The 27,425-nt window shown below is 41.3% G+C and overlaps 1 protein-coding gene across 2 annotated transcripts; it reads left to right on the top strand.

Moving 5' to 3' along the window:
• The first annotated feature begins 728 nt into the window (after nt 1–728).
• LOC108919803 (gap junction gamma-1 protein-like) lies at nt 729–27,425 on the top strand. 2 transcript variants are annotated; one of them, XM_018728087.2, is made up of 3 exons: nt 729–1,443; nt 10,878–10,950; nt 23,834–27,425. In XM_018728087.2, exon 3 carries the CDS (start codon nt 23,872–23,874, stop codon nt 25,213–25,215), a length of 1,344 nt encoding a protein of 447 aa, XP_018583603.2. In that variant the 5' UTR covers nt 729–1,443; nt 10,878–10,950; nt 23,834–23,871; the 3' UTR covers nt 25,216–27,425. The 2 variants fall into 2 exon arrangements, with proteins under 2 accessions (XP_018583603.2, XP_018583611.2); XM_018728095.2 differs by lacking the exon at nt 10,878–10,950.

Here is a 27,425-nt window from a genome sequence, read left to right as displayed (position 1 = left end):
GGTACTGTGGTGAAGTACAGTGCAGTACAGTACAATATACACTACAGTGTTGTTGAGGTAAAGCTCATCATTATTTTGTAAACCTCTAGTAGTTGTTACTGTCTGTCTTCATTGTGCAGAACATGAGCACTCATGCTTTTCATGATCGACTAAACTTCATTCGAACACGAGGTTTTACTCTCACACACTGACTGTTATCCATCATCATGACGTGACCAGCGTTCTTTACCATGTAATACCGTGTTTTTTCGGAGTTCTCTCCTCAGTGTTGTGCTTTCCCATACTCCAACATTTACAAGTTTATTTGTACATGTCGCATCCGTAGCTCCTACAGCATTTGTAACGCAACGCAGTGAAAGTGAGCCTTTCGGTTACTTTTCCATGATTCTAACCGACTAATGTTTGAGAGATTTGGGAGAAGCGCCGCAGACCGGCAGCGTCCGCAGGCGCCTTTTTTTTTTTTTTCTTTTTTTTTTACAGCAACACCAACTTGAACTTCGCTGTCCTCGTGAACGAGCTCCTTCCACGCGACGTTCGTTGTGCTGCACGAGCTCGACTCCGCACGAGCACTTTTCGCACAGCAAACTGACTCCGCTGTTTGTTACACACAACGACCGCGTGGAATCCGTGAGATCCCTCGCGTTGCGTTTCAGCCGAGTTACCAGGCGAGCCCGCTGGACGGGACCGTACTCCGGTAAAAGTGTGTTAAAAAAGTGGACAGAGGACGGTAGGACTCGACGTGCCCGCGCACACCGTCGCGTGCGCGCGCGGCGACACCAGTCAAGCGGTCGTTTTGCCTCGCGCTTGCGACGCGCCTCGTGGCTCGAGGGAGTGGAGACTTCGTGAGGGCGACAGTTAAACGAAAGATAAACTTCCCCGCGGAGTGCCTTGTTGGAGTCGTGGGAGCGCGACCGTTTTTTTTCTTGGTTTGTTTTTGTTTATCTTTTAAATATAATTAAATAAAATTTAAGTGTTGAGAGTTTCGGCGCGGAATGATGGAGAAGCTCGACTCCCGATCCTGAGAGGAGGAGGCGCGCGGCGGCGCGAGCGGACGTTGTAGGCGCGCGGAGAGCGGAACGCCGAGGAGATTTCGTGAAAAAGAAAGGCGACGAGAGTGGCTTTTTAGAACGGAAAAAAAGGGGGTAAATGCGCCTGAAATTACGTTCTAACTTGTTGTGGAATGAACAGTGTTAGCCGGGTTTACTGTGAGTACTTGCACAAGTGGAAAAGATTGAGGAAAACTTAGAAACTCAGACCGACTGAGTTCGACGCTTTCCTCGATAACATTTTTTGAAGGAAGTTTAGCCTGTACAGAAAACACTACTGCGGGAAACGCCGGATTAACACAAACGAAAATATTTTAGACAAAGACTGAAAGAGGAAACTTAAAGGACATTTTATGGACCATGGCATGATGATGATCACGAAGAGCTGTGGACTCGGGTGAGACGTTCAGCTCCTCAGGACAGCTGGAGGCGCGGTGAGGTTGGAAAAATAACACACAGCACAACGAAGCTGTCTTTGTTCATTTCCTGTCAGCAACACTTAACTCTGCTTAAACCTCAATATTACATAATAATGTGGAAAAAAGTCATTTCAGCTTCGTTGAACTTGAGCCTGAATTGGTGCGAATGAGAACTGTGTACAGCTTCTAGACTGGAAGATAGATAGGCGGGTTATAATTAATGTGGAAACTGGGAGTCAGAGGAGTTCTTAAAATGTGGAAAGTGGGGGTCAGACAGGCCTTGTAATGTGGAAACTGGGGGTCAGGCAGGCTTAATGGGGAAACTGGGAGTCAGAGGGGTTATTAAATATGGAAATTGGGAGTTAGGTGGGTTTTCAAGATCTGAGACATTATAAGATGGTTCATCTGGAAGTTAGATGGGTTTTAAAATGTGGAAGCTAAAAACTAGTCAAGTTATTAAATGTGGATGCCACGAATCACATGGGTTATGAAATGAGGGAAACAGCATTAGGCTATAGGTCATCAAATTTTATTAACTCCAGTCTTTTTTTTTTTTTTTTTTTTTACTATTTACTCACCTTTATATTTTATTGATGTTAACATATATTATTTGTTGTCCACACATTAACAAAAAGGATAAAAACTAAGGAATGACAAACAGGCATAGTTTTTATGCTAGATGAATTCGGTAAAAAGAGAGGGAGAAAACCCTCAATATAAAGCAATTTCTTTTCCTCTTTATTCACTATATTTGAGCCCAGTTCAGTACAAAGGGTCTCTCTCATTTATGCCATCAATCCAACATCACTGCATATACATATCTGTGCACAGTCAATCTGTTCATAATGATCATGTTGTTATCCTCTCTAGAACAAAACTTTACACTTCAAAGTGTGTTGACCCTTTGTCTTCAGTCTGTCTTTTAGACTTTTCTGATGGATAGTGTCTGTACTCAGAAATCATAAGTCAAATATATGCTGCCCGCTTCTCCTCCCTTCACAGCTGAAGTTTCTGTTCTATGTGAGCATGTTTCGCTGCCCTTAATTGCAGAAAGTGGAACTGCCGGCCAGTTTCACCTGCCATAGTAAAAGACACTTTTTACAAAACACACCGGTGAATTTAAAGATTAAATAAACTTGAAAATGTTTACCTCTTCAAATCTCTGTGAATTGGCTTTTCATAACCAAAGGTACAAGTGTAACTACAAAACAAAATTTCTTGAATTTAAAAATTACATCAGCACCTTGTATTTTTATTTGTACATTTCATTCAGTACTCTTGGGAGGTGTTTCTCATAGCAACTTTAAGTGAATGTGCTTGATCATTGTGGCACTAAATTGCATTTTGCTGAAGTCTCTGAGCTGGTTTGTCCCTGGGGAACAGTGGGAGGGTGGACCCTGGACGAGAGGAGATTGACTCAAGGTATAGTCACCCAGAGAGGGATGAGGACCACATTCTGTCTGGCAGCCTACATCTTACTCAACAGTCTGATCAACTCTTGACTGATTGTTATTCTATATGTTTTGATTTCCTGTCTGAGGAAAATCTAGATTTTCTTGCCTCGGTCCAAATTTTAAGAATTTATTGATTTATGAGCTCCATTTTGGAATTGATAGAGATTTATTACCCTACAACTCGTTTTTATTGTGCTCTCTGCCTTTGTGCAGTTTATATGCTGATATATTATTCATAATAAATCTGTTAGAGCTAATTAGTTTGAGGACAACAGCACAAAATTTTATGTTGTTCAAAGAGAATTATGAACATAACATTTTTTTTCTAGAATTGAGTACCTTTTCATTTACAGTAAAATAGACATAACTTTGTTTTTAATGTGATATTTGTAGGCAAATGCTTCTTAATTTCTGGGACATGGCAGAAATGTGAGAACTGTGGGAAAACATTGTGTGAATGTTTGATTATTATCATTTGTTTTATTTAAACCATCTATACACTTCGTGCTCACCTTACAAATGCATTTGGGACCAGTAGTCTGTTTCTTCCTTCTTTTGTTTTCTTCTTTCAAGGTCATTTTTATTTCTAAGTTAGAATCATTAAAAACTTAATATTACAGTTGTCCCTTGATTCAGTCATGAGACAGGGTCTGTAAAAATCTTGAATATAGCTATGATACATTAAAAAATTAACTTGCAAGACTGGTAACATTTGTTATTGTCTTACAATGATCAATTTCTTGTTTACACTTTCTACATGTAGCATTTTTAATGAAAACATTGCTTGTTTTGCTGTAAAAATATTCCAAAATATGCGATTCCTCAAATGCTCATCTTTATGTTGTAGACTCCTGAAACTGGAATGCATTGCATTTATGAATAAGTACAGTGGTACTGTCAGTTCAAGGTAGATTTTTCAATAGAATATGTTGTATAATTTCTTTTAGGTTTTGTTTTGGTTATTAAAATAAGGTCTTCATTACTGTTATGTTACTTACTGTATGCAGGCTTCCTTCACATAATCAGTTTAATTTGTTTTTGAAGATCTGCATGTCATGAGAATTGTAATGAAAAGAACTGTTAATTAGCAGCAATTTAAATGGGAAGAATAAATACACTGGATCCTCTACTTACGAACATAGATGGCACTGGATGTATCTTTGTAACTTGATTGTTTATAAATCTAGGGGCTGCGGTGGCGCAGTGGGTTGGCCCGCAGTCCTGCTCTCCGGTGGGTCTGGGGTTTGAGTCCCGCTTGGGGTACCTTGCGACGGACTGGCGTCCTGTCCTGGGTGTGTCCCCTCCCCTTCCGGCCTTACGCCCTGTGTTACCGGGTAGACTCTGCTTCCCCGCCCCCTGTATGGGACAAGTGGTTCTGAAAATGTGTGTATGTGTGTGTTTATAAATCCATAGCCAATTTTACCACTAAATTGCACTCAGTAAAAGCTGATACAGATGTCTCTCTGTGTATTAATGGGCTAGGTTGAGTAAAATCTATATGCTTAAAAAAGGCTCAAACACTTCCATCTATCCATTATTAGTGACCTCTTGTAGCTGGATTTTTGTGAAATACTGTGGACCTGGCACATGTGTCCGACAACTGACATGCACAGAACCCATGCAGTACATGGAGAGTGGGGGCTACTTGCCGTGTGGTCCTCAATGCAAAAGATCGTAGTAAATACTATTCTGGTTTTTGCAGCCTATAAAATTGCAGTTGAATACTGCCATTTTAATTCAACTAAATACTTAAAATATTGTTTGGTATGTTTTTCCTTTCAGCATTTCCTGTTATGCCTACTTATTAATTCTTGTTGGCTGTACATTGTGAGAATTAGTGATTGAATTGATGCAAACAAACAAGGTAGGTTTTATCAATAGCAATTGATAAGATCTGCACACAGTCACATAGCATCTTTAGGATATGGATAGGCATTAACATATTGTAGTGAAACTTACAGTTGGTTTGAGATTTATGGATGCAATTACCCTCTGGTTGTTGTAGGATTTGATAGGGCATAGTGTTTTTAACAAGAATCTGTTCTTGCTCCTGTAGATGCTGTTGCCCTAGCAGTTCTTTGTTATGTAACTCTGCGCCAGACTGTCATAGTGTTGCCTTGAGGGTCTGTTGACAGTGGGTAACAGAGGTGTTCTTGACCTCCATTGGGCTGCTTGGACAGACTCCACAGTGTTGAATAAACAATTTCCATCATTCAAGTGCTGAGAAAAATGTGGGCATCCTCCTCATGGGTTTTTAATGGTAGTGGTGTTTAGATTTTCCAGTGTGTGGTCTGCTACGTTGCGAGAGGAATGCACAAACGTACAACCCCAATTCCAAAGAAGTTGGGACAGTATGGAAAATGCCAATAAAATCAAAGAGGAGTGATTTCAAAATTTACTTTGACTTTATTGAAACAAAGACAGTATAAAGACAAGGTATTTTATGTTTTACTTATTTAGCTGTATTGTTTTTTGAAGATACACATTTATTCTGAAATTGATGCCTCCAACATGTTCCTAGGAAGTTGGGATAAATGAGTGTTTACTACTGTGTAACATCACCATCTCTTTTAATATTATTAAGCTTTTGGGCACTGAAGATACCAGTGACATTTACATTTATTTATCAGACACTTTTTTCTAAAGTGACTTCCAATGAACTCTATGTAGTCACTCATCCATACATCAATGGAACACACTCTCTCAGGCACTCACACACTGTGGGTGAGGAGCATGTCTTTGGAGTGTGGGAGGAAACCAGAGCACCCAGAGGAAACATACAGATACAGGGAGAACATGCAAACTCCATACAGACTGAGCATTTACATTTATTCACTTAGCAGATGCTTTTCTCCAAAATGACTTACAATAATGGATACTATGTAGTGTTACTAGCCCACACACCTTATTCGCCCAGGTGACTTACACTACTAGAGACACTACTTTCAATGGGTCACTCATCCATACATCAGTAAAACACACTCTCTCAGTGTCACTCACACACTATGGGAGAACCTGAACAGCATGTTTTTGGACTTTGGGAGGAAACCCACACAGACTGAGCGGGGATCAAACCCACGTTCTCTCACACCCCCCAAGTACTGTAATACAGCTGTGCTATTTGCGGCACCACTGTGCCAACGTTTGTTCAGTTATGTAGCTGACACTTTTCTCAAGAGCAGCTTACAATGTTAATCTATTTAATTCAATTCTATTTATTTTCATTGAGCGCTCTTCTCACGCAGTGACACAGAGCACTTTAACACAGACATAAGGCAAGAAAAACAGATAGAAACAAAGAAGACAGTCAACTAATGGCTACCATAATGAAGAACTTATCATAGAGCTATAAGTATGCCTACTGGCCACCGGGGAAAGGAACATACACTCCCAACTGAAAGTTGAGGGAGGAAGAAAAACCTCTGGGGGTCCACTGGCCAGTGGTTGCCCACCCCTCCTGGGCATTCTAAAAAGTAACAATTGTACGCCAGTGTCTAACAAGTAATAATGATTATGTTGTTATGTAATAATGAATCTACCTACAATTACTTACCCATTGGTACAGCTGGGTAATTTTTACTGGAGCAGTTTAGGCTAAGCACCTTTCTCAGGTGTACTGCAGCCTGTAGTGACATTCAAACCTGCAACCTTTGGGTCCAAAGACAGCAGCGCTAATCACTACTCTACCAGCTGTCCCATACCAGCTGGCTCTCCCATCCAGTTGGTTAAGTTTAGCAAGTGGAATTTTCCTCTGTTTGTCCATTATGCAGATCTTCAGCTATGCAATTGTACGGGGCTTTCATTGCCTTATTTTGCGCCTCATAATGCCCCGCATGTTCTCAGGTCAAGACTGGAGGCGGGCCAGTCTAGTGCCCACACGCTCTGCTTACGCAGCCATGCGCCTGAAATCTGGGCAGAATGTGATTTGGCACATTGTCTTGCTGGAAAATGCAGGGACGTCCCTGGAAATGTCGGCATCTGGGTGGCAGCATATGTTGCTCCAAAATTTGTACATATCTTTCTGCATTAATGGTGCCCTCACAGATGTGTAAGTTACCCATGGCATGGGCACTGACACAACCCCATACCATGATAGACACTGGCTTTTGGACCCGATGCTGATAACAGCTTGAATGGTCCTTTTCCTCTGTTGTCTGGAGAACACATTGTTTTTTTTTTCTGAAAAAAATTAATTTATTCGAAATGTTGACTTGTCAGACTACAAAACATGATTACACTGTGCTACTATCCATCTCAGATGAGACCAAGCCCGGAGAAGTCGGCAGCGCTTGTGGACAGTGTTGATATATGACTTCTACTTTGCAGAGTAAAGCCTTAACTTGCATCTGGATGCCGGGGCGAATGGTGTTAACTGACAAAGGTTCACCAAAGTATTTCCAAGCCCATATCATGATATTCATTACAGATGCATGACGGATGGATAAGCACTGTCTACTAAGTCTGTTTCCTGTCAGCCAAAGGTGGATTTTAACAGCAACCAAAGTTGAGCGGTTGACTTAATCTTAGGAAAACTCCAGCTTTGATTTTGTAAAATACCTCGTTAAAACTGTAGATTGTGGTCCCGTAAATTCTGTTGGATGAACAAATATGAACGCAAGCTTTTCAGGACTCTAAGGGTTATAACATCATTTTGTTTGAACCGGCTCCCTTGCTGTTTTGCGGAACCCTCACTGTTTACATCTGCTTTTTTGTACTGATTTGTGGCTAGAACATGGACTGTCAGTCTCTTGTCTCTTTTTTCACATTTGTCCATGCACCTCTTCTGTCTCACTGCCTTGCCCTGAAAACACAAACTACTAGTCCAGCTAAGTACACATGGCACGTTGACAGAACATGAATGAGTACGAGGGATATTCATCTCTGCAGTAAAATGAAGCTCTTTGTTTAAGGACCTTATGAGTGTTGTGTTTGAGTGTGACCTGAAAAATCTACATGAGTTCTTGTAGATCAAATAATGATTGAGAACGGATTTATAAAATGTCTAGACTTTGGGCTTGATGAACTGTAGTCACCAAATGTTTTGTTCAGTAAATGCAGTTAACCAATGAAGATTGGGACTAATGCTCAAGGAGCCAGCCCCTGAAACTTGCTGATATTTCTTAACATGACAAAAAAGCTATTGTGCATAAAACAATGCCGAGCTGGATACCAGTTTGACTTCACATGTAAGTCAATGCCGAATGGAAAGAAGCTGGACCTGGTGGTAATCTTCTGCAGATAACTTAAAATGGAAAAAGTGTAAATTGTAGCTTGCAATAGGGGCTTTTGCAATGGAAGAAAAGGGGTGATCCCAGAGTAACCAGCACTACAATGAAATGACAAATTACAAGAATATCAAATAAATTTAAAATTGAAATGGTACAAAATTTTCCTCGTAAATTTTGTTAGGCATTGTCAAAGTTTAGGTGAATGTTGCATAGCTGCAACTCCAAATTTCAATTACTTTTATTTACTTTTTTAAGTTCATTTTATGGCTTTTCCTTTTTCAAGAGTGGAAGCAGGTTGTAAACAACATTAAAAAAATTGTAGTATTTTTCATTGTGGTTATTTTAAGACTCTAAAAGATGTTCCATTCTGGTGTGTACAGTATGTCACTCATACAGCTTTAATCAGTCAATACTACCCTAAAATGTAGGTTTTGTTAGTATGATACAGATTTATTACTCTGCACTAATCTACATTAACAAGCCTTTATTATATTAAAATGATCTCAAAAAGCACAGAACTGCAACAAATGAACAGTCATACTCTTATCAGTTTGGCAACTGTAAACACAAATGACATTTTTTTCATTTTCAGCTCAAGTGATGCTGAAAACTCACTATTCTGCAAGTACACAAAAATAAAGACTTTTTAAGAAAAGAGATCTAGGAAACATGATTGTATTAGTCACTCCAGTGAGAACAGTCGGTTTCTCTTTGTTGTCAGTTACAGGCAGGAGTTTAGAGTAGCACCTCAGCTGCCTCTTTTAACTGCAGGCTTTAAAGGTGCAGCTTGGTACATTGTTTGATGGGGATAGCATGAAATGGGCAGCAGAGAGGCACTGCTTTTTTGTGTATTTGTGCAAGTCTTCACACTGTCTTATACTGATGCTCCACTGATGTGACATTTTCACTTATGTCAGGGAGCATTGTCACACCTCATTGAGCATTGCAGCACAGTCTTTGATGAGCCAAATTACTGCACAGTCATCTTAACTGAGTATATGTCAACATTCCAGTTTTTCAGTGGTGTCTTGTCCTGCAATACATAGAACTCATGTAAAGGAAAACTCAACTCCAGTCTATTTTCAGTATGAAAACAATAATGTTTTGGTTTTCATGTGACCTTCATCAAAACATAGTAGTACAGTTAACTCACACCTGAATTTGGACATGTTTGTACAGAGTTTTTACTGTATGGCAGTATAGAAATCTGTTCCTGAAAAACCCTTTTCAAGGTGAATCTTCATAAATCAGAGATAAAGTTACCATTAGTTTCAATGCAGAAAACTTGTGTATGCACTCCTGTGCGTCACACACAAATTTTTGTTACAGTTAACAGTGAATTAGTTCTGTTGTGGCACCTTCTGCAGAGAATGTGTTTTTTTTTACATAGTTAAATAAGTTTACAATTTCCATTTTATTCTGATGGGTTATTACTAGTATTTTTTCAAGTTTGCCTTTCTGTGCATTGTGGGATGTCTGTTCAGGGTGATTTATGCAGAGGTTGTAGAAATTATGGATTTTTTCAGCTATTTAAATTCGAGTGTTTGTTTAGAAAGAAAATTTAAAAACTAATAATTCTTAAAGAATTTTTTTATTGATTGTGAATTTGTGGGAAAAGTGAGCTTGGATTTCAGAACAAATCAAGGTATGAATTGACTTTTGGTGATAGTTGTGTTTGTAAATGTATCTGCCTCTATAATAGACCTTTGTAATCTGAATACTTTACTGTGCTCTGGAAAAGCACACACACAGTTTGTGAACTGCTTGTCCCGTACGGGGTTGCGGGGAACCGGAGCCTACACAGCAACTCAGGGCGTAAGGCCAGAGGTGGAGGGGACACACCCAGGACAGGATGCCAGTCTATCGCAAGGCACCCCAAGCAGGACTCGAACCCCAGACCCACCGGAGAGCAGGACCTGGTCCAACCCACTGCACCACCCTTCGCTCTGGAAAAGCATTTGCAAAAATGCATTACAAGTAAAGAACTTTAGATAATAATTATGTTAAATTCAGGTCTGCTTGAAGAATTGCCAGATTGAACAGTGACTCAATTGTGATCTGAATATGTCGACATTATTTTTTACATTTGCATAGTCACATATACGTACTTAGATTTGAATTGATATTTTTGCTGTTTTGATGTTGGTTGAAAATGTTAGCATATGAAAGCCAGGGTGGTTCCCATGACATCATTTGCAAATGATCACAGAGGTCATAGATGGCTTTCCGGATGCACCCCCACCTCTCTGTTCAGCCAGGGTTTGGAGGGGAAATAACGGTCCAGTGGGATTGCTGCTGTACATTGTCGCCAGGCTTGTCCCAGAAATGAGTCATTTTCTCCATTCCACTGCTATTTCTGACTTATTCACCCACCCTGCTCTTCTTTCCTTACTTCTTACTCAAAAAACAATGAGGTATGACATACAACATTGCTCAACAGTGAATCATGCCTTCTCAGAAGTTGTTGTAGTGGAGTGGGGTGAACATGGGCTTGTGGACAAGAGAAAGAGTTGAAAGACAGACAGAGGCAGGGGATTAATGGATTTTTCAGTGATTTCCCCTGAAGAACAATGAGGCACAAGTAAACACTGTAAATATTTAGAACTCTGCTGCAGTTTCAGCTTAGACAGATGCCAGTTTGTCAGATAAGCACACTAACTGCTTTCCCTCATATTAGTAGTTGTAACAATTATAACAGTTTTTAATTGGTTTAATTGGTTCTTTTTTCAGGACTGTACGAAGATAAAGCTCCTGTGTAAGTGACAGCTGACTCTGACTGTGGAGATAGGTGAAGAATTGACAGGTAATTGTGCTACTGTTTTGTCTGAAGTACCGTACCAGTCAAAAGTCTTGAGTACATGTTGGCAACCTGAGCTACACTTTTATAGGACAAACTAGACAGAAGAGTCAAAGCAGCCTATAAATGGCAGACATTTGAGAAGTGCTGCACATGAGCTTGGAAAACTCAAATTTTTAACGGATGCTGTAAATTACAAAACACTCAGTTATACACATGCCAATATAAATGCTAACTGCACTGGGTCCCTTTAAGCAAAGGGTTCTTAACCTGGGGTCCATGAATTTAATTTGCTTTGACAATAACACTGTCTATCTAATAAAAGTTAAAATAAAAATATTACTATGCTGTTACAGTTTTTTACAGAATTCTATGTGAGGATGATCATGTTTTAACTGCAATAAACAGTGCAGTATTTTCTCTAAGTTTATTTATGGACATTTTTTATACAAGGGGGTTCTTAGCTTTCATCACTGGATTCTTGAAGGTGCTCATAGCCTAGCATAGGTTAAGAACCTGTAGTCAAAATCCAGATTATGCCCAAATTAGTATTTCTTTGTTTGTATTAGCAGTTTGTCTTTCATAGGTACCGAATAATGACATTGTGACAACTACTGGTTTGTGGGGGAAAACGACACAGACTTTTCCTGCCTCACTGTATCTTTATTGTAAGATGGGTGAATTCTCAGGGAGAAGAGCCTCAGAACTGTAGACAAAGATTCAATCTCTTACCCCATTTTACTTATCTTGTCTCACTGTAGGCAGGTGGACTTTAATAGGGCAGTAATGGTAACTAGGTGTTTGATAGTTGTGACCAAGGCAGGTTACTAGGCGCTTAGGTTAGCTACACCTTGTATCTGTGTAGTGCGTTATTACGTTCCTATGTACACATATGTATTTGTACATGTCAGTGTACACGCTTGTCACGGAAATACAAGACTAAAATTAATTCTTTATGTAAATGACAGTTAAGTTCCCCAGTTTGTTTGTTGTCCAGCTGTCATACCACATTGTGGAATGTGTGCCATTTCTTTCCTTTTGTGATCGTCAGCCCTGTTGTCAGTTTTTCAATAATCGATGCTCTATGCTTCAATATTATGTGATTTGGTAGTTGCACAGAAGTGATTAATATAGTTTAGGTTTTGGTTTGATGACTGAACACACACACACACACACACACACACACACACACACACACACACACACACACACACATTTTCTGAACCGCTTGTCCCATACGGGGTCGCGGGGAACCAGAGCCTAACCCGGCAACTCAGGGCATAAGGCCGGAGGGGGAGGGGATACACCCAGGACGGGACGCCAGTCCACCGCAAGGCACCTTCCCAAGCAGGACTCGAACCCCAGACCCACCAGAGAGGAGGACCCTGGTCCAACCCACTGCACCACCGCACCCCCCTTGATGACTGAACAGTTACTCATATTTAATTAAACAAGGATGTTTCTGTGGTAGGAGGCGCGGTGGCGCAACGGGTTTGACTGGGTCCTGCTCTCTGGCGGGTCTGGGATTCAAGTCCCGCTTGAGGTGCCTTGTGTCGGACTGGCACCCCGTCCTGGGTGTGTCCACTCCCCCTCCGGCCTTATGCCCTGTGTTGCTGGGTTAGGCTCCGATTCGCTGCGACCCCACTTGGGACAAGCAGTTTCAGTCAGTGTGTGTGTGTGTGTGTGTGTGTGTGTGTGTTTCTGTGGTAATAGTGTGTAGAGGAAAAATGGGTAATATGGATGAACTGCCTCTATAGCTTTTTATACTCAGATAAGCTGAAAATGACTGGAATTTTGTGTTTAAACTATGTGTCATACTGACAAAAGAGGCCAAGGGAGATAGTGAACTCCAGCAGTGTCTAGAGCCGATTACCCCTTCTATCCCTATTTCTCTTGCTTACATTGCTTAGCTCATACAGGCAGCTGAGCTTCTAATCCCTCTCCACTACACAGAAGGTCAGCTGGGCAGCAGCCCATCAGTTCTGCTCTTTTGCAGCATGCTTGATCTCAGCTGGCACTGACAGGGCCCTGGCACTTGTGTCTTGGTAATAAATAGATCAATAATGGGCCTTGGGCCAGAAAGATGTGAATTATTGCTGGCAGCTTGTTCAGAGAGTCAGGTTTTGCAGGTCTTTTTCTTTCACTTTAATGCCTAGATTTCAGAAGACCCCTGTGAGAGAGATTGTTGTGGAAACTAAGTGGATAGATAGTGGTGAGAGACTAAGTTACAAAAGTTTCAGGAGGCTGGGAGGGAAATTGATCTGAAATAGTCCCTTCTTGCATGCTGGAACTGAATCAGCAGTTCTGAGTGATAGAGGGAGGGACTGTGGAGGAGTATGGCATTCTTGCCTTGATGTAGCTTTATTGCAGATCTGTCTCCAAAAGCATATAATCTACATTTACATATATTCCTTTAGCAGTATATTATTATGATTTAGTTGAAGGTCAGAACATATTTTATGAGTAAGTCATTCAGAAATCCATGTCATTCCAAAGGGTTCCAACTGGAAGCCTTTTCTACATTGTGTTCTGTCTTATTGTGAACAGGCTGTTTGTACTGATGCTGTGTGACCAGACACCTTTTCCTGTTACTTCTGTGATTGGTGTCATTTTCAGGAAACTTAATGCCCCAAACACTGCCATCATTGACTGCATATGCCTCTGAAAACTAAACATGGCTCCCATAGTCATGTAGATTAGTTACTGCAGGAAATGAACTCTGAAGTGCTGTCTTAGTGTTCCCCTTTCCCAGAGGCAACTTCTGCAGGCCCATGCTCAAGGCATGCAGGGCATTGTGCAACGCTACCAGATGGTGAGCTATTTTGTGGGCTGAATAAATAACACATTTTTTGTTAAAATTATCTGGGTTACATTTGCTCAAAACACATGAACATTTTTCAGATGTTAACAATTGTTGATATGTAATAAGTACATCTATCCACTACTTATACCCAGCTAAGTTATGTTACTCAGTGTTTGCTGTTGAGTGACACAGGAAACTTATGCAATACTGAAAATAACATTACCGCAGGACTAGTCTGTAATGGTTTTTAGTGGTTTTGGGTGTTCAGATTTAGGAACTGGATTTGTATCAGGCTTCCCATCGAGGTAAAACAAATGGTATTTAAGCTTCCGCAAGAGGTGTTTAAGAGTGTAATACATCTCAGTACATGGTGAACACACACACACTTTCTGACCTGCCTGTCCCATACGGGGCTGCGGGGAACCAGAGCCTAACCAGGCAACACAGGGCGTAAGGCCGGAGGGGGAGGGGACACACCCAGGATGGGACGCCAGTCCGTCGCAAGGCACCCCAAGCGGGACTCGAACCCCAAACCCACTGGAGAGTAGGACCCGGTCCAACCCACGGCGCCACCACGCCCCCCCCCATACATGGTGAACAGTAATACAAAATGAAGTGAGTCTTCACTGGAACCTGTATATATGTAGTGGTGTGTGTTGTGTTAATAATATAAATTTGGAACAGCGTTGTTCTCATGACAGGTCTCTGTTTTTAGCTGCCCATCTCTAAACACAGCTCTAGGTTACCTTTCAGGCTAAGGGAGGTGGTCAGGTCAAGGGTCAGTCAAGGGCAGTCTCTTCATGTGTCACATGCTGTATTCATATTACTGCTGAATGGAATGATCATTATTTATTGGTAACTGGCAACTTAACAGCGATAGGTTTGTACAAGGTAAGAAGTGTATACAAGGTCCCAAGATAACAGTCAGCTGCTGACAGTCCAGGTTGAGATATTGTTTCACAGTTGACCCAGACTCATCCTAGCACAGGAATCAATGATTAGTTTAACAAGAAAAAATATACACACACACACACACACACACACACACACACACACACACACATTGTCTGAAACTGCTTGTCTCAAGTGGGGTCGCGGTGAGCCGGAGCCTAATCCCACAACACAGGGCGCAAGGCTGGAGGGGGAGGGGACACATAAGCCTAATGGTAGGTCATGAAATTCTAAGCAAGGAAGGGCTAAAGAATACATTTCTTCATAACTGCACCTCTTTCTAAACCCACATGTTCTGTAGTATTCAGTAAGAATAGCTATTTAGTTTTATAATAGTAGTAACAGACAGTAATCAATGGTTGTGATTGGTTGAGATTGTCACTGTGATAGGATTTTGTTCTCCACCGTTGGCTTGCCCTAATCATACTGATAACTGTGGACATAAGTTGCGTTGTTGGAAAATCACCAATAGGAGTTGAAAACATAGGCATGTGGCTGTACTGCCAGTTGTGTCTTTGACAGGATTGTATAAAGGATATGTATCAAGATCAAATGACGGTGAAATAGGCAAAAATGTCTTTGTACTGTACATTGTATAAATACACAGTATACACCGTATATTGTATAAGAAATAGTAGGTATATAGTTTTGTAAGCTGTTGAAGTGGTTTCTCATTGTATCAGATCCCGTTACTATATAGGCGATGACAGTACATTCATTTCCTTCATTGAACTACCTCAGCAGTTACTACCATCTCATTGCCCATGTTTTTGTTACTGACAAATTCCTTACTGCCCCTTTCCTGCTCCATCCCCCATTCACGACCCAGTTTCAAGCAGACAACGGGTGAGGAAGCGTACCATTGTGTTTGCCAAAACAACATCCTCTCACCCCGTACTCTGGAATTACATACAGTTCATTTGAAATATGACCAACAGCATAAAAAGTTGCTCCCCTATGGACATACCATTTTAAGAACAGAACTGAAGTCAAATACAACATAAGATCAGACAAGGAATTTGATTAACAAGATGCTAACTAGGTTCATTCCATTTATATATATAACCAGATATATTTTAATGTATATAATAACTTGTTGCCTTATTGGCTTTGTTTGTGTGTCTGCATGTTTATGGGTGTGTGTGTAGCTAAAGCATGCAGAATTGGTTGTAGTTTCTTTGATCAGAGTAACTGCAGACCCTTCTGCCAAGTGTATGTCCATCTGCCGTTGTGTGTGTGTCTTGGCATGGGAAAGTTTTGACACTTCAACCCTCTGATTATTGCAATGGTCTCCCATTGGCTAGAAGAAGTCCCATGAACGTTGGAATGTGCAGCCGCCTTCGAAATCCGTTGTGACTGCTGCCACATTTTACTGATCTTTTTTCATCTAGGAAACTTTTTGGTTCCTTAAACATTTAAAGCCACAATTCCTCTGATGTGGTCTGTTTTTCTTCCAGTCCTTTTTTAGTATCACACATGCCCCTTGAGCTTTCTCCTTCTGAACTTCATTTTTATTTGGTTTCATTGTAGTAAATATTACACTTTTGTGGTTTCGGGACTGTTTTGATAGCTTTTTCTGAAGTTTGTGATCTTCGAATTTTTAGGACTCTTTGTCCAGCTATGGTGTCACCCTCTGAAAACTCTTCTGCAGTACAGTTCAATGTCAATGATCATCTTCTGTCAAGAGTTCCTTTGTGTACTGTTTGCATTTGTGTTTACATTTAACTTGAGGGCAGCTTGCTATGAACATAAGGTCAGTTTTATAAAAGAGAAACAACAATAAATTATTCTATCATTTTGTAGTGCTCCTGGACTACAAAATAAATTCTTGTGTCAACTAAGGAACGTTCAAGGTAGAAGGCAAAAAAAAGTGTTCAAATTACTAGTTATTTTTCAGGGTGTAAAATGTACAGTAATAAGAAGGAGAATATGGATAGTGGTGAGACAGTGTTGTGTTGATTCAACTTGTACTGCCTGGAAACACTGTACTTGAAACTGAAACAAATTACCATGCGAGTGGTTTTGGGTTTGGTCATTTTCTCTTGTCTTCCTTACTGTACTTCCTTTGGTGCTTACCAATGTGTTTTCCATTAGTTACACACTCTGCCAGTCTTTTTGTTGAGCTCTGCTCTTTTAATGTCTGAATTTCCTGAGGCACTCAAGTGAACCTTTTGATTTACATGTGCTGTACTATGTGCTGCTGTAACAGTGGTGCACTCTGACATGGGATCAGTGATGACTGATGTCACCCCATGTGCGTTCATGGTGTAATGGTCACTACCCAGTCACTGATAAAAAAATAAAAATCACAAGGTCCTTGAACCCAGTAGCAAAATCCAGCTGTAAAACTCAATAGTGGGCATTGACTAAAATAGCACTGACAAATTCTTGCATTTATATATGATTAAATGTAATTTTTATAGTAGATATAAGAAATGAAAAATTTCACAACAGTGCCATCAAGATGATGACAGCACACCAATGTTTCTTTTACACATCACACTTTTTTACACGCCTTTAAAAGGGGCAATTTTAGGTTATGAATTTGAACAGTCAAGAGTTAAGCTTAGAGGACAGCCTCAACCCGAGATGTACAGGAGGTGCTCTGTCAAAATCTGTCAGCAGTGATGCTGCAAACCTCTACATGTGTGAAATCACTCCTTTTGGCACTGACAGGCTTGTAGAAGAAGGTGGTCTTCCAGAAATCACACCACTGAGTCTGTGGCCTCATGTTTCAAAGTGTGATTCCCAGAGTAGTTAATTTGGAATACGGAGCTGCCACACTATACCCATATTAAGTGTTCGACAGTCTATTTGTAGTGGACAGTTGCTCCAGTGGTGCTTTGTGTGCCAGAGAGGGGATCTGGTTAGCACTGCCATAAGGATGCTGTTCACAGTCAGATCATTGACCTCTATTCCCCAGAGGCAAGGACACAAAGTATATCCTGTCGTGAAGGAACAGACTATCATTGATTGCAGTGATCGGCTGATTGATTGCAGTCTGTACAGAAAAAAGGTCTGATCTGCGTCTAATGAGTGGGTCACTTACAAATTAACAGAGCTATAAATTGCATGTGGAAATAACTTTGTTTAAACCAGTGTATGGCTATGATGATATGGTATTGACAAAAGTAAATTTTAGTTGAAACTATAATTAGCGAGCTGAAAGAATGAAGGGGAAAGATATTTGTGTGTGCTTACTTATCTGTATTTACATATGTCAAGAGAAATTTTTGAATTTGGATCCCAGCTGTAATAACGTTCTTTATTAGGAGTGGAAAAACTGCTTGTTCTAGCCACTTGCCAGCATTGAAACAAAAGCCATAACCTGAAGCACGTGTTGACATTAAGATGTCGGAGAAGAGAGTACGGATCTGCTGTATTTATTGATAGAGAAGCAGTGCATGACTCCGCTTAGCTGACAGGCTTGTCTTTACTGCATGGGGACGCAGTGAGTGATGCCACAGTGAGATAGATGTGTCTGCATGTTTACGTTTAAGACCCACTTTAGAAGGTCACTTTAAAGGCACATCAGTGGTGCAGTGATTGCTGTTTCTGCTTTATGTATTACGTATTACAGAGGAGTTTGGAGAGGCCATGGAGCAAGACTCTTTTGGCTTCAGAACTTCAGAGCAAACCATTTGGCACCCTAGGAGGGAAAGGCATGTAGAACACTTTGAGAAACTCCTTAACTTGATGGACATGCCCTCCTACCAGGCATATTAAAACCCATCATTGTTCTGGAAGTTGCTATGGCAGTGGGAGGCCTCCATAGTGGCAAGGCTGCTGGAGTGCATGACATTTGTCCAGAGATGTTAAAAGCACTAGACTGTTTTGGGATAGTGTGGCTCATAAACCTCTTCAGTGTTGTGTGGAAGGTGGAGAAGGTATCTCTGAACTGGCAAGCTATAGGGTAATTGTCCCTCTATTTAAAAATGTTACCAAGGGGTGTGTTCCAACTACAGGGGATCATACTCCTCAGGCTACCTGGCAAAGTCTATGCCAGGGTAGTGGAATGGAGGCTCTGCCCGATAGTTGACCCTCAGATTCGGGAGGGACAGGGTAGATTTTTTCCTGGTCTTGGAACAGTGGACCAGCTTTTCTTGGCATAAATCTTTGAGAGAACATGGGAATATTGTGATCTAGTCTACATGAGTTTTGTGTACTTGGGAAAGGCATATGACTCTGTCCATTAGTATGTGTTACGGGAATTACTGCAGGGGTATGGGGTACCGGGACCACTGATGCATGCCATACAGTGCCTGTATGAGTGCAGTGTGAGCTGTGTCCGTGTTCTTAGCAAGTTGAACCTGTTCATTGTGGGTGTCGGACATCTCCAAGGTTATCTTTTGTCTGAACTACTCTATACGATTTTCATGGACAGGATATCACGGCACATGTGTTTCTTCTGGGTGCTCTGGGTTCCTCCCACAGTCCAGAGATATGCAGTTCAGCTGGACAGAAAAGTTTGTTTCACTGGTATATTTACATTTACATTTATTAATTTAGCAGACGCTTGCTCCAAAGTGACGTACATCTCAGAGAAAAACACAAGTGTAGTACATCAACAAAAGGAGATTCCTGTATGCAGACACGTGAATCTAGAGTACAGTCAATTTGTCACATTCCACCATATGAACCAGTGAGATCACACAAGTAGCTGTATGAAGTTTTATTCATTATTCAAGAATTTATCAACAAATTATGAAATATAAATATTTACATTTCTTATCATGCACTTATAAGCTATGAATGAGTGATGAGTGTATATGGATGAGTGACTCATTTAAAGTAGTGTATCTGGCACTGTGAGTCACCTTGGTGAATAAGATGTGGGCCGATATTACTACATAGTGTTCATTGGAAGTAGGGGGACATGGTGGCGCAGTGGCAGAGTGGGTTGGACTGGGTTCTCCTCTCTGGTGGGTCTGGGGTTCAAGTCCTGCTTGGGGTGCCTTGCGGCGGAGTGGTGTCCCATCCTGGGTGTGTCCCCTTACGCCCTGAGTTGCCAGGTAGGCTCTGGTTCCCCGTGACCCCGTTTGGGACAAGCGGTTCAGAAAGCGTGTGTGTGTTCATTGGAAGTTACTTTGGAGAAAAACTACGAAATGAATAAAGGTAAATGTACACCGTCGTATGTGCTAACCATTTTATATTTGAATGAGGTTAGCGGAGTTATGCTATGTGGATGCAGCCCGTTGTACAGCAGCAGTGGAGTTGAGATCCTTGCCATGTTTATCAGTTGCTTGCTGTCATCTTCTCCTGTGTATAAATGTGACATACAGCTGACTGGGCAGAAGCTTGACAAAAACTGCTTCAAACTCTGTCAGCCTGTAGGCAGTCAGGGAGAGGTCAAGGATGCTTATCTTTGTCCTCCTTACTTGCCTGACCTTCAGTATACTTGCTCGTGAGGATTTCCGTGTTCAGCCATTGGGACTGGAAAATTGGTTGGACTTGAAAGCTAACACTGAGTAAAACAGAATAAAAAAATTCTCTCATTAAAATTAACCCAGCTGTTATCAAGGTGTGATATGGATCCACCAAATGAGGGTTTGGTTTATGTTATATCTTGAAAGATGAGATTCTGTGGAACTCACTGTGGGTCTCTTCAGTTCCCTGTTCTCCCTTCATCTGCTGGAAAGTTAAATCTTTCTGCTGAGCGCAGCAAAACCATAGGCCACAAAGTGTGCATCCTGTCCTTGATCTGCACTGAGTCAGGGCTCTAGTCTTACTTGTCCTTTCCAACCCCTTCTTATCACCAGTTCGTACTTTCAGACACAAAGACATTCTCCATCAGCATAGTTCTTATGTAAGGGCTGGTGCCCTGTGACTCAGCCCCAGCTACACAATCCTTTATGTCTGGGTGCTCACAGAGTTGCTCCTCTGAAGGCGATTTTATGTATGATGCTGCCTTGCTTTTAGGGTTGGAGTGTCTTGTGTTCTTAAACTTAGAGAAGGGGGCTTGAAAGGCTAAGCTGCTTGAGTACAGCACTGAATGTTACAAGTGATACCAACAGCAACATGAACAATGAATTGTGTACCCTGAATGTGACTACTTGTGGTTCATTTCTCTTTCTTTGGATGATTGATGTTGATGATTTTTCATTCCTGTATACTGGGCTTGTGCGAGGGGAATACACTTTTTTCTGCCAGCTACCTTGGTGAATGCCATGTGCAGAAATGCATAGGTGATGGCAGATTTGGGCAGGCATTTTTATGCGAGCTGCAAGGGGTCCGTGCTGCTTCTCCACAGGAAGCTGTCAGCTGAGTGCAGACAGAGGGCAGTCATGACCTCGGGTGGCTCACGTATACACACCCTCAGACACAATCTGCTAGTGAGTCAGCCTAGCCTAATCACATACAGGTTGATTAGACAATAACTCGCAATTAAACAGGTCCAGTATTTCTTTTTTTTTCCCTTCATTGATACTCCTGTTCAGAAACAGTTAATCGTTTCAGCACTTAAATTTTTGATGCTGGTAAGTAGGTAGGGTAAATGCCATTGAATGGAATTAGATTCAAAGCGACCACTCAGATGGTTTTTCTGAGTAAATGTGAGTATAGATGTGGTTTACTATTCAATGCATGTCTTTTAATTGTAAACAGAGAGAATGTGCAGACTCTAGTCAGAAACTAGTATGAAAGGAGCTTGGCACCCCTGGTGTAAAATTTAAGTTACTGCATTTAGAATATGGTTTGGTTGAAGTTGCCAAACTAGTGTAGTTAGCCAAACAACTCTTGTGTGCTGACAAACTATCAAACCAATAATTATAATCAATCAAGTAGACATTTTGAATTTGTTGGACTAATATAAATGATGTAAATTATCTAGTCTCATCCAAGTAAATGACATGATATAGAAACATAACTTAGCAAGGAATTTACTGTGGAAGGCTGCATATTTTATTATTCATATAACATATACAAAATAGTTTCAAAATAACCTAAATTTGGTTGTATGAACATTTTATTTCAGTTTATTAGATTGACATTAATTGATGGTTGTGATTAGTTGGGATTGTGAGTGTGATAGTGTTGTTCACCCACCTTGCCTTGTTCTAAGCACAATGAGGTTTTTCTACATTCTGTGCAAATGTCCTTACAAGGGCTACTTCAGCCATGGCAAATAAGGTTTTGTTTACAAACTATCCAGGAGGGGTTTTGGTGTTGAATGAGGTTTCTTTGGTGAGAGTGGGGTAACTTTAACTTGGTGTTTTAAGTCTTTTGTATGGACAGTGAGATCAAATCGAGAACATACAGTAAAGCATTTATCAAGCCATCCGACGCATGAGAATTACAGTCCTAACAGGACAGAAATCCGTGCTTTAGGTGTAACTGGGATGTACAACTCATCTAGTCAGTGTATATCAGGTTGTGAACCACTTAACTGCAGGTGAAGTGACTTCTAATTAAAAGTTGTTGGTAATTCCACTAAAACGGCCTGGCTTTACTGGACTTGAACTGGAAGTAGACTCAGACATGAGTGGGATACTGATACCAGCTCTGTACTCTGTCTGTCCTGCAAGGTCAGGTTCACAGAAGGGTTAGTGACAGCATGCAAGCAGTGAAAGCCCGGTAATTAGTGGAAAACTTACGTAACCTTTTTTTATTGGCTGTCTCTAGTCTCATCCTCTAAAACACTAGATTACGTTTAGCAAATGTTTTTTTGATGATTTATTACGAAGACAACAAAGACTCTTACGTACAGACCCACAAAAATCAAAAAACAACTTTTCTAATGCTGCTGTTTTGCTGGTTATGGTCACACATTACTAAAGTGACTGCAGAAGTGACATTTAAGTAGCAAATACTGCAATTGTTGAACAAAGTTATGTATCTGTTAGGAGAGCAAGAACTTGTTTTCAAGATAATGCTTGTAAATTCTAGGAAGGATTCAGCAATTCTGAGGGAGAAAGTGAATTCATCAAACCTGTTCACTAAACTCTTTGAGCTCTCACTTTCTTGTCACCACTTAACACATCTGTTATTTCTTTTTTGTTTTTTTTTTTCCCCTGATGCTTAATAACCACAGGATCTGTACAATAGGCAAAACAAATTTATATTCTTTTACTCTTTGTTAAAAATACAAGCTGCCCATGGAGCATATTTGTGATATCCACAGGCAGTTTGTCTATCACTGGTGCCTCAGCAGCCTAAGGAAGCAGGAATCCTACTCATACAACCATCCCCACAGCACTGATCTATGCTAGTTCTGCCCCTTCACTGGGGTTAATTGTGGGTTGGTCCTGTTCCGTTCTGCCCGGCTGTGTTGTCCCAGGCCACCAGTTGGTACTGTCAATGCTGCAGGACAGTGCTGCCCTACATACTGGTTCATCTTCAGTACCATCCAACATGCCATGGTCCCCTTGATGTACAAACAGTTAACGGGTTAATGGGACTGTATGTGCTGGGTCACAGTGTGCACATTATGTGCATGTATGTATTCGTACTCATTGTATTGCAAGTATTACACTAAATGTGTTCTACATTAGAACTTGGCAGGCACATCATCCTGCTTCAAGTGGGAACATTTTAGTTGGCTGTTTTCTACACTGAAGTGACTTTTTTGTTCTGTATTTTAGAACTTATGTTGCATTTGGCAGAAATATTCTTCAACATTTTATTTTCACAGAGAGTATAGTATTTCAGCATCATTGCAAACAGATGTATGGATGATCAAATCTGCTTCAGAATTACATATACTTCCAATATCTTGAATACATTGTGGTCACCCTATTTTAAATTCCTTAGTTTTAAATCATTTCACAGTCTGTCAGTTTCCTTCAGCTTTTCACAGTATCTGTTTTACACTCAGTATTGAATAAGTGTGTCTGCACAGCCGATTTCTCGCTTTACGAAAACACAATGCAATATAGACCTGACTATGAATATAGAATTGCGAGACATTTAATTCTTCCTGGCTTGAACCACACCTTGGGGTAGGTGTTGGGGCCAAGGTGGAATGTAGTATGGTAGGTTCCCTTTCAGTCACAGCATCTACCCATAGTATACTGTGTAATGAGTATTAGAACGAGGGAGACAGTAGGTTCTTTATCCTATACACTTATTTCTTGAGATTATCCCTTGACTGGAAATGTATCTACACTTTTCTTGTCTCTACTCTTTTTTTTATTCCAGTGTCCTGTGGTGTGTGAGAGAGGCAGCTTGCTGACGCCATGAGCTGGAGCTTCCTCACCCGCCTGCTGGAGGAGATACACAACCACTCCACCTTCGTGGGGAAGCTGTGGCTCACTGTGCTCATTGTCTTTCGTATCGTGTTGACTGCAGTAGGCGGGGAGTCTATCTATTATGACGAGCAGAGCAAGTTTGTGTGCAACTCAGGTCAGCCAGGCTGTGAGAATGTTTGCTATGACTCTTTTGCTCCACTGTCACACGTGCGCTTCTGGGTCTTCCAAATTATCCTGGTGGCCACACCCTCACTCATGTATTTAGGCTATGCTGTCCACAAAATTGCCCAGCTAGAAGAGAGGAGAGGTGAGGGGGCAGGAGGCTCAGGGCATCGAAAGTCACGAAAGATGTTCTTAGGTGCCCGTCGACAAAACCGGGGGCTGGAGGAGGCAGAGGATGACCAGGAAGAGGACCCCATGATTTATGAGTTGCCTGAGACAGAGAGTCCCACCGAGCCCCTGCCTCAGGGGAAGAACAAGGCACGGCACGATGGACGGAGGCGGATCAAGGAAGATGGCCTGATGCGCATATATGTGCTGCAGCTGCTCAGCAGAACCCTACTAGAGGTGGGCTTCTTGTTGGGTCAGTATGCCCTATATGGCTTTGCAGTGGCACCCATTTACGTATGCACAGGACTCCCCTGCCCCCACAAAGTGGACTGCTTCGTGTCACGGCCCACTGAGAAGACCATATTCCTGCTCATCATGTATGGGGTCAGTGTATTGTGCCTGCTCTTTGATGTGTGGGAGATGCTGCACTTGGGCATCGGAACAATCTGCGATATCCTGCGTCGCCGCCACTGCCCGCTAGAGGGGCGCGAGTACCAGCTGGGTTCACTGGGCCCTGGTGCGGGCAGTGGCCAAACCAGGGTTCCAGTGGGTGAGACAGGGATTGACGGCAGTTATGGCAGCTACCCCTTTTCATGGAACACACCCTCAGCCCCACCAGGCTACAACATCATGGTGAAACCCGAGCAGATCCAGTTCACAGACCTGAGTAATGCCAAGATGGCCTGCAAACAGAACCGGGCCAACATCGCCCAGGAAGAGCAGCAGTTTGGTAGCAACAAAGACAACTTCCTTGCAGCGGACGAACGCAGCTCACTTCAGAAAGAGATTCAGCAAACCCAGGACAGGCTAGCAGCCGCCATCTGTGCCTACAGCCACCAGCGCCACAACAGCAACAACCACAGCAACAGCAGTCAGTCGCACTGCGACCACAAGCAGCGCTCAGGCACCAAGTACGCAGCCAACAAGGGTAGCAGCAAAGGGGGCAGCAGTAGTAACAGCAGCAGCAAATCTGTGGAGGCAAAGCCCTCTGTCTGGATCTAATGGCTTCATCTGCTCCACACACATCCCACCTGCCTCCACCTACTGGACTTGAGCAATAGAGGAAAAAATCCTTCGGTATATGTGGTCATGTATCAACAGACTCAAGACAGCGCTACATATAATACTTGAATCCTGTTACTATGAAAGCATGTTTAGTGTGAAGTTGCTGCTTGCTTGAATAAGGCTGGGTAAAAGTTGCACTTGTTCAGAATGACAGGAAGTCTGAAAAACGGTTATCTAGCAAGCAGCCCTCATGGCACAAGACTCAAAAACGGGGGTGTTACCACCGCTGTGGAGAGTGAACAAAGACAGCACCAAAAACACAACACAGTGTTGTGAATACGGATCGCAGAATGAGTGCTGGCCAGTGAAAAATGTGTCCATATCCAAATTTATGTCCATTGAACTGTGGCGGTGGAGCAGTTAGATTGCTGTGATTGTCGAATTCTGACAAAGACAAGAGCCCACAGTACTCCTCTGGGAATGTGTTTTCAGCTTAATATCAGGGGCCATGTTTTTTATACCCATTCCATTGTTTTCATGTTTTCAGACTGTTGATATGATTCAGTATTGTGAGGTAGGAAGGATGAGGAGGGTAAAGTGGAAGATGCTCCAGCACTGTGTTTTCCATGTGCCTTAAAGTGATCGTGAAATTCCATAGGCTGGATCAGGGTGTTGGAGAAAGTTCTTCCAGAGTATACAGTGCTGTCCATATTCCCACTGCAGCACTTACTACAACTCGGTCACTGTGACAGTTTAAGCAGGCATTGGTTCCTATTTCTGAGATGTGATGGACAAATACTGTTGAACAAAGTTATATAGAAACTTTTTGTCTGTTTCTCCCTGTGTACCAAGTCCTGCTCACTACTGTATGTGGTCCCAGTTTGTAGCACAGGGTGGTCTTCCCAAAGAACAGGTAAAATATGCAGATAATTTTCCCTAATTATTTAATTAGCCATTTTATTCTCATTCCTTGTGCTTCATGCTATTTTCAACTATAATGCTTTGATTAAACACCTCAGATACAGATTGAAACAAAGAATACCTTTTATGTTATATGCCTGTTCCAACAAAATCCCTCACATTTTGTTAAGAAAACAAACTCTTAAGTGACTAAATGGCCATCAGTGGTAGTTTGTTTACATTGTGAACTCTGGGCCGATGCTATGTTTTATGCTTATTAAAAAGTGGATTAACATGGATCTTTTTTGTGTCCCACAATGAAATGTATTTGCCAGTTTTTGGTAATATGCATATTTTGATGTGGGAATCTCTATTTATCAGTTATTATTTTTTCAGAAGGAAGTTCCGTTACTCTTCAAGGTGTTTTTCCCTGTTTTCTGGAGCAGTGCTGTTTATGATCACCCTACACTGAGATGGGCTCTTTGTTCAGTCTTGACCGTCCCTGGTGGTTAGCCATGTAACGACACCTTAAGAGACTCCAAGCACTGTTGCTGTACAGTAACACATCTGATGTCTAAATGAAGCCCTTTTCAGGAAGAAGGACAAGAGGGAATTTGCACTCAATCTGGTAGATACTGTTGGTAGTAGTAGTATATTGTGTGCTTCTACAGCACGACTTCTCAGCCAAAAATTACATTTTCACTGGGATATCCTAAATTTAGACATAATCTGGTATGTGTGCTGTATTTCAGAGAATTATCTATTGTTTTATAAATAGCTGTCAAATGTAGAAATTCAGTCATCTAAATCTAAGCCTTTTCCACATGAAGCCGAGATGCAGTATTAGTCACAAAGGGTTCTGTACGTACTTGGGGGAAAACTTTTGAATTTGTACATTTACTGTAAAACCTCTTTATTTATAAACCTATTTAAATCAGCATAGAGAATTTGACTTATTCAAGTGAAGATGCAGAGAGTGTTTTGTTAGAATGTAAAGAAATGAAAAAATGTAATGGTTACATTTCCTATGCTGAAAAAGAATTCTTTTATATTGTGACTGTCCTGTTGACAGTTGGACAGCACTGGTGCAGGTGAGATGAGAACATTTCTTTCAAGTTTAATGTGACAAATTTTTCTAATTTTCTTAAAGGAAACTTATCCTTTGGAATTTTTTTGTCTCATGTTTGTTACTTTGCCTTCAGATTGTTCACTTGTTCTTACAAAGGTTTGTGTTCAAGTAATTGCAATAAAGTACTTCTACCACAATGTAATGTCCCAATTTGTCATTATAGATTATCTTATGTCTC

The sequence above is a fragment of the Scleropages formosus genome, chromosome 20 (genome assembly GCF_900964775.1).
Source record: "Scleropages formosus chromosome 20, fSclFor1.1, whole genome shotgun sequence".
Lineage (NCBI taxonomy): Eukaryota > Metazoa > Chordata > Actinopteri > Osteoglossiformes > Osteoglossidae > Scleropages > Scleropages formosus.
This window is presented reverse-complemented; position numbering and strand designations above follow the sequence as displayed.

What these genes read in the sequence shown, in the direction of transcription:
- LOC108919803 (XM_018728095.2), top strand. Translation starts at nt 23,872, where the DNA reads ATGAGCTGGAGCTTCCTCACCCGCCTGCTGGAGGAGATACACAACCAC.